The sequence below is a fragment of the Pongo abelii genome, chromosome X (assembly GCF_028885655.2).
Source record: "Pongo abelii isolate AG06213 chromosome X, NHGRI_mPonAbe1-v2.0_pri, whole genome shotgun sequence".
NCBI classification, from domain to species: Eukaryota; Metazoa; Chordata; class Mammalia; order Primates; family Hominidae; genus Pongo; species Pongo abelii.
In genome coordinates, this window is record NC_072008.2 from 124,557,240 (window position 1) to 124,565,381 (window position 8,142).

Sequence of the window (8,142 nt, forward strand, 5' to 3'; positions counted from 1 at the left end):
TATTCTCAATTATCTAGTCAGTGTTTACATTTCCCCAATTGTCTCATAAGTCTTTTTTTCCTACAATTTGCTTGAATCAGGATCCAATAAGGCTCATGGTGATTTTTAAAATAATGATGCTTTGTGATATACAGGGGTGAGAATTTGGGAACAAATGATTGGCCTTTAAAATTGTACTACGTTGGCATTTAGGAATGAATACAGCACTGCTGCCACAAAGTAGCTCTTTTTCCCTTCTAGATTGCTTTGACTAAAAATTTGTTCAGCATCCCATTGGATTCTGGAAATTCTTCTTGTTTTCTCTTTTCCTTCCTTCCTTCCTCTCTCTCTTTTTTTCTTCTTTCTTTCTTTTTTTTTTTTTTTTTGACAGAGTTTTGCTCTTGTTGCCCAGGCTGAAGTGCAATGGTGCGATCTCGGCTCACTGCAACCTCTGCCTCCCGGGTTCAAGTGATTTTCCTGCCTCAGCTTCTCAAGTAGCTGGGATTACAGGCGCCTGCCACCACGCCTGGCTAATTTTTGTATTTTTAGTAGAGATGGGGTTTCACCGCGTTAGCCAGGCTGGTCTCGAACTCCTGACCTCAAATGATCCACTTGCATCAGCCTCCCAAAGTGCTGGGATTACAGGCATCAGCCACGGTGCCTAACAAATTCTGGAAATTCTTTATAAGCATAGTCAGACATCTGTGAAAGAAGTGAAAACTCAAGTTTGGCCTTGAAGCTTTGAAGTTCTCACACAACCAAGACATAGTCTTCCTTAAAATAGAAAAAAAAAAAAACCCAGCCATGCATACACACACACACACACACACACACACACACACACACAAATGCCAACTTCTAATATGTCTATGGAATGTTTTTGCAAATGGTAGTACAGAGCATATCTGTGTTGTATAATTTTTTCCCACATGATAAGGACCAATATAAACAAATTGGAAATGTGATACTAAAAGAGAGTACTTCAGCATGGATTAATTAAGACCAATATGGGGCAATCCTTTTCTGATATTTTACAATGCACTGAAAATTTTAAAGCAGGGTGGAAAAATAGGCTTATGGGTCTGAATGTTAGGTTGAGAAAAATTATGTGGTCAAGTGTGTGCTTTGTAAATCTGCTGAGTTTACACTTGATCATGCAGTTTTCCGTAAGTTGCTGGCTTGAATACCACTGGGAAATACACAAACCATGTGACTATGAAACCAACCCAATTGTCCCACAGAGCTGATGTTTCTGATCTCTTTGAATAAACATAGAAATTGATCCTTCCAGTCTTAAAACTTGAGAAAGTTACATTTGTCTTATCTGAATTCCTTTCTCAGGAAACAAACCATCAGGCCTCCCAGATAGTATCAAGGATCTGAAAATCACCAAATCACCACATCCGGACAGTGAGAAGCCAGATCCCTCACCCTTCTTGATTGGCTGACAAACCAACTGCTTCCTGTTGACCAACTCCTCTTCCTTATCCCTCCCTAATTCCTGTTTTCCCACCCATGGTTTCACTTCTTCCCTGCTATATAAACACCTAATTTTAGTTGGTCAGGGAGATGGGTTTGAGACTGATCTCTTGTCTCCTTGGCTGCTGCACCTGATTAAAGCCTTCTTCCTTGGCAATACTCATTGTCTCAGTGTTTGCCTTTCTGTGCAGTGAGAAACAGGACCTAGATGGAAGTCCTGATGTTTTGGTAACATTACTACAGACCTCTCAGAATGGCTAAAATAAAAATAATGACAACACCTCAATAATAGTAAGGATGCAAAGAAATCATATCACTCATATATTTCTTGTGGGTACATAAAATGGTACAGCTACTCTGAGAAAGAGTGGCAGTTTGTTTAAAAACGAAACATGCAACTATCACGTGGTCCAGCAATTGTACTTTTGGGCCTGTATCCCAGAAAAATAAAAACATATGTTCACACAACAAACTTTACAGAAATGTTTATAATGGTTTTATTCATAATTTACAAAAACTAGAAAAACTCAGATATCCTTCAATGGGTGGGTGAACGATTGAACAATTTTTGGTACAGTCACATCATGGAATACTACTTAGCAATAAAAGTGAATGAACATCACCTCACACTCATTAGGATGGCCACTATAAAAAAAACCCATAAAATAAAAAGTGTTGGTGTGGATGTGGGGAAATGAGGATCCTTGTGTGCTATTTGTGGGATTGTGAAATGGTGCAACAGCCATGGAAAACAGAATGGTAGTTCTTCAAAAAGTTAGAAATAGATTTACCTGGGCTGGGTGCGGTGGCTCACGCCTGTAGTCCCAGCACTTTGGGAGGTCGAGGTGGGCGGATCAACTGAGGTCGGGAGTTCCAGACCAGCCTGACCAACATGGAGAAACCCAGTCTCTACTAAAAATACAAAAATCAGCCGGGCGTGGTGGTGGGCGCCTGTAATCCCAGCTACTCAGGAGGCTGAGGCAGGAGAATTGCTTGAACCTGGGAGGCGGAGGTTGCGGTGAGCTGAGATCGTGCCATTGCACTCCAGCCTGGGCAACAAGAGTGAAACTCCGTCTCAAAAAAAAAAAAAAAAAGAAATAGATCTACCATATGACTCACAATCCCACTTCTGGGTATTTATGCAAAAGCATTAAAAGCAGGGTCTTGGGATATTTGCACACCCATATTCACAGCAGCAGTATTGAAACATGGAGTCTGGGAGCAGCATTCCTATGATCAATGTCTACGGTATTCCACTTTGCGCTTTTATTAATTCATTCAAGAAGGCTTTTGACAAATATAGATTGTGTACGAGATACTGTAGTAGATTCAAAGAATAGGGCATGCTTTCTTTTCTTTTTTAAAAAATTGAGATGGTGTCTCACTATTTTGTCCAGGCTAGTCTCAAACTCCTGGGCTCAAGTGATCCTCTTGCCTGCCAAGTAGCTGGGACTACAGGTGCAGTGCATACTTTCTGTCCTATTATTGCTGATAGTCCAGTGCAGGAATGGCAAATTTGTTTCATTTTGTGGATCAGTTCTTCCGGAATACTGTTTCCAGAAGGATTTTGAGATTGGGTTTGGGCTCAGTGGGAAGATGGCTAAGATCTATTAGTGATGTCTCTTATTGAGTACTGGTGGGGGGGGGGGGGTGTTGATGTACTTGTGCCACATGGTTGCCACCTTGGCTAAGGGCTAGAGTGGCATTTTCATGTATATAAATAATGGATTATCAACAAGGCAGAATATTAGCAATTAGAGTTATGAAAGGAGGTCCAAGTAAAGTGCTGTATACAGGCAGTGGAAAAAATGATGGGGGTGTCGGGGCTGGGAGGATACCCAGAAAAGTTTTTTGAGGGCAGTGCTAGTTGGTCTGCACATTAAAGCAAGAGTAGAATCTGAAGAGATTAACAAAAGGGGGCATCCCTGTCCTCAGTAGGAGTTTGAGTAGAGTGGAAGGATGGATTGTGAGAGAAAGATGACAGAGATAAGCAGATGACCTAGGGATTAGGCAAGAGGTGGAGAGGATCCGCTCTATGCCTGGCAAACACGAGAGGAGGGCACAGATCTGAAGTAGTTTAGAGGTGGACTCACCAGGACTCCATGAATGGGAGGGAGATGCTCAAAATGTTATAGAGAAGCACAGGCTTGGGTGGGGAATGGGGAGTAGATGAGAAATACGAATTTCATTTTGGACATGTTCACTGTAGTATGCTAGAAGGAACCATTAGGTTATGATTTCCTACAGGGTTGGGAACACTCATGGATGGCAATGACAGGAGGGCAGCTTCAAGAGTCAGGGTTATGGGAGCCAGCTGCCAGGGAAAGACCAATGAGGTAATTCCCAAAATAAGACACATTGCAAGCCCTCTCAGCACAGTGTGAGGACAACCCAAATCTAAGCTAGCTCTGGGGGCAGTCATGGGATGGTGGGTTAGATGTCAAAGCGGAGCCTTCATCACGAACTTGGCAGCCCAAGAGTAACACACTGCTGCCATCTGGGGGCTGCATGTAGAAATTGTAATGGCAGCTTTGTGAAAGCCACTTAATGAGAGAGGACATTATTTTGGAACTAGCAAGACGCTTCCTCTCAAAAGCCTTTTATAGTTCTTCCTTAAATTCTTTTCAGCCTAGTTCTACTTCTCTGTCCCCAATGAAGGAAACCATGGGTGCACATGTTCTGTAGCATATTTCCAGAAGGACTGAACCCCTGAAAGCAGAATACTTTCAGTCAGCTACAGCATCCTAACACTGAATTGAGATCCTCCATGCTGCTGCTGCTACTGTACTCTAGCAACTGACCAAAGTTCTTGCCTGAACCACCCTCTGCCGGATCTCCCAAATCCCCTCATTTTGACTTCGTCACTGCCTAGTTCTGACCTTTGATACTAGAATACTGAATTTTTGCCTCCAGGGGCACAATTTACTCTTCTATGTTTTCTTTTGCTAGCATCTTTTTCCTAAGTGGAACTGGATTTTCATTCACTCATTTTTCATTCAACAAACATTTATTGAGTGGCCACAGTGTGTCAGGTACTAGGATACATTAGGGAGAAAAAATAGATGGGGCCCCTCAGAAACCTGTATTACAGTCTAACTGTAAAGACAGAAAACAATCATTTTAAATGTGATAATTGCTATGAAGGAAAGGTCAATGATGCAGTGAGATGTGGTGAGGTGAGATGAAGAAAAGGTCGATGAGGCTGTGAGAACGGGTAACGGGATTCTGACCTAGTCTTGCAGGGTAGCAAAAACTTTTCTGAGGATGTGACATTTAAGCTGAAATTTTAAGGATTGGTAGGAATTAGCCAGAAATTAACTGTTCTGAAAACTATGAAACTTATAAGCCTGGGAAAGAAGGGGCCATCCTCCTTGTTCCTCTGTCTTCTACAATGATAATGCAGCAGGGAGATTCGATTGCTTTACATAGGACAGTCTCTGGGAAAATCTTTCATTCTGAGTTAGCATGTCAACTACAGTGAAAACATGTCTAAAAAATAACAATTACAACAACAACTAGAAAATCAGGAAATGTAGAAATAAAGAACCCCCTTAAAACTCCTCCAAATTAGACTGCCCTAATGAAAATAGGAATAGGTATAAACAGACAAAGAAATACTAATGTTCTTGAAGTCTTGAAATACTATCTTTTGGTTTATTTCTTTCATTTTTATTTTTCATTTAAATAATTGAACCAATTTTTTATTTTTTGAGACAGGGTCTTGCTCGGTTGCTCAGGCTGGGGTGCAGTAACGTGATCACACCTCACTGCAGCCTTCAATTCCTGGGCTCAAGCTATCCTCACACCTCAACCTCCTGAGGAGCTGGGACTACAGGTGTACACCACCACACCCACTAATTTTTTTTTTTTTTTGTATTTTTAGTAGATACAGGATTTCGCCACGTTGTCCAGACTGGTCTTGAACTCCTTGGGTCAAGTGATCTGCCTGCCTCAGCCTCCCAAATTGCTAGGATTACAGGCGTGAGCTGCTGTGCCCAGCTGAACTGCTTTTTAAAAATCTCCGTATACACTTATTTGAACAACTTGATCATAATTTCTTAAATCTTTTAACACATCAGACCTGAACCAAATCAAGATACCAAAACCCACCTGAGCTTCAGATGCCTCATCGGTAAAATAGGGATTATAGTATAGTAATAGCTACATCTTATGGCTTTTGGAGACTTAATGAGTTGACACTTACAAAGTACACCATTGCCCAGCCCATTGTAAGTGCATAATACATGTTAATATTATTATTCCAGGGCTGACCTGTTTGTAGAAGGTGTCAGGGGAAAATATTTCCAGGCTGATGGAACGTTGAGGTTGCTTCAACCCCATGCCATGGTTGGTTACTTCAGCTACCCAACGACCAGCCCTGACATGAGAAATGATAAGTGAAAAAAAGAGAATCAAGCCCAGTACATAGCATATAATTCACCTGGCCTGCAGAAGTACCCACAAAAGCTTATTCTATAGTTCATATTCATAAGAGATATCCCCTCCCTCATTCCTAAAAGGTAATCATCTAGTCTCTGCCTAAATCCCTGCAGCAACAGGGAGTGCCCTATTTTTGGAGAAAGGCCATTTTATTTATTGATATTTCTAATTTTCTGGATCTATCTTCAACTTCCAGAGTAAAAAATCATTTTTGTCATGTATCTTCCCATTAATCTTCCTTATGCCCTGGAGAACCAAACAGAACAAAAACAGTCCTCACTCAAAATTGGCAAAATTGAGTAGGGACATAGATTACAATATTGCATCACTATCAAGTGTCTTAATTTTGGTGATGGTCTTCTATAAGAATGGCCATGTCCCTGGGAAATATGTATTGAAGCATTAGGGAGTAAAGCGGCATGATGCATGTGACCTGCCTGCAAATAGTTCCTAAAAAAAAGAACATTAATATGTAAGTAATGAGAGAGAGTGATAAAAACAAATTGCCAAAATATTTTAAATTGGTGGGATCTGCATAGATGGTATATGGGAATTATTTGTTCTACTTTTACAACTCTTCTGTAATTTTTAAATTATTTCTAAATAAAAAGTTAATAAAAATCCTGGGCTGGGCATGGTGGCTCACACCTGTAATCCCAGTACTTTGGGAGGCTGCGGTGGGTGGATCACTTGAGGCTAGGAGTTTGAGACCAGCCTGGCCAACATAGCTAAACCCCATCTCTACTAAAAATACAAAAATTAGCCGGGTGTGGTGGTGCACACCCGTAGTCCCAGCTACTCGGGAGGCTGAGGCAGAAGAATTGCTTGAGCCTGGGAGACGGAGGTTGTAGTGAGCCAAGATGGCACCACTGCACTCCAGCAGCCTGGGTGACAGAGCGAGACTCTTTCTCAAAAAAAAAAAAAAAAAAAAAGATAGTAAAAATCCTCTCTTCCATAGAAAAGCTCTTCAAAGGTTTGAAAGCAATTACCACATTTATTCTATTCTACATTTCTATCTCACTCATTTGTTTGCTCTTCACTCATTCATTTATTCTTTGATAAATATTGATTGAGCACTTGCTTTGTACTATGCCCAGAGCTGGGCACTGTGGAAGTGGTGGAGAAGAAAGTCAATTCTACCTGGCTCTCATGGAATTCAGGAGCATTTGGTGGAGTCCAAAGGTAATCAAATTATTCTACAAGTAATTGCATTATTTCTAACTCTGATAGGGCTATGACGTAAGAATCAGGGAGGGTGGGGTGGTATGAGAGAGCCTGCCAGAATGTTCTGAACCTGCTAAGTGGACCCAGCATTTAAGGTTGTAGGGGTGCAAAGGGCAGTGTGCCAAAGAGATTAGCATTCCTTTATGAAAAATCTCTTGGCTGAGGGGAAGGATTTGTGAGCCCAGGTGAGCAGCTTTGGACAAGCTGTTCCATTTGTCAAGTTGTTCCATCTGCTTCCTTAAATGTCACAAAGTATTGAAGAGAGATTGCCTGGGCTTGAATGACAGCTGCTGTTTCCTAGCCATGTAGTTGTGAAAGAGGATAGCAGAGCCTTGGTGCCTTCATGTAGATTGAGACCCTTTTCTCCCATCAATCATAGCTATGCCTGATGGCATGGCTATGGCAGTTGGGTCCCTTGCCACACAATTTCAAGCCTGGGTCTGAGTTGAGCCCAGATGAGTCCTGGGAACAGAAATTCCAACAGGAATCATGCCAGTTTCTGTAACAGGATTTGCCTTGCAACCTAGATGAGAAAACTGAGCTTTAGAGTCATCAGCATGTATTTTTTTCCCAAGAAAAATAGCCATTAAATGTGGGGGTGGATTTGAAGATCAAGCTGAGAATGTGCATGTGAAGCTTAGCACTTAGAACATAATACGCCTCCAACAAATGGCAGCTATCATTCTTTTCATCACTGATACCAAGGTGGGCTGAGTGAAGAAAAATGATATGGCTTAGGATGCTGGATATTTAATACCTCCAGGGCACTGTCAAGGGACAGGGGACAGGGCTCCAAATGGAAGGATGCAAGAACTTGCTTTTTTTTTCTTTTTTTTGAGATGGGGTCTTGCTCTGTCGCCCAGGCTGGAATGCAGTGATATGATCTCGGCTCACTGCAGCCTCCACTTCCTGGGTTCAAATGATCCTCCCACGTCAGCCTCTCGAGTAGGTGTGACCACAGGTCCACATCACCATGCCTGGCTAATTTTTTATTATTTGTAGAAATGGGATCTCCCTATG

At 41.7% G+C, this 8,142-nt stretch overlaps 1 protein-coding gene across 1 annotated transcript in view; it reads left to right on the top strand.

Moving 5' to 3' along the window:
• IL13RA1 (interleukin 13 receptor subunit alpha 1) overlaps positions 1–1,935 on the top strand; it is a 79,443-nt gene extending 77,508 nt beyond the window's left edge. The window contains exon 11 of the mRNA XM_054544998.2: positions 1,321–1,935. Within this exon, the coding sequence (XP_054400973.1) occupies positions 1,321–1,362 (42 nt within the window). The 3' untranslated portion in view covers positions 1,363–1,935. The remainder of the gene's footprint in view (positions 1–1,320) is intronic.
• The last annotated feature ends 6,207 nt before the right edge of the window (positions 1,936–8,142 follow it).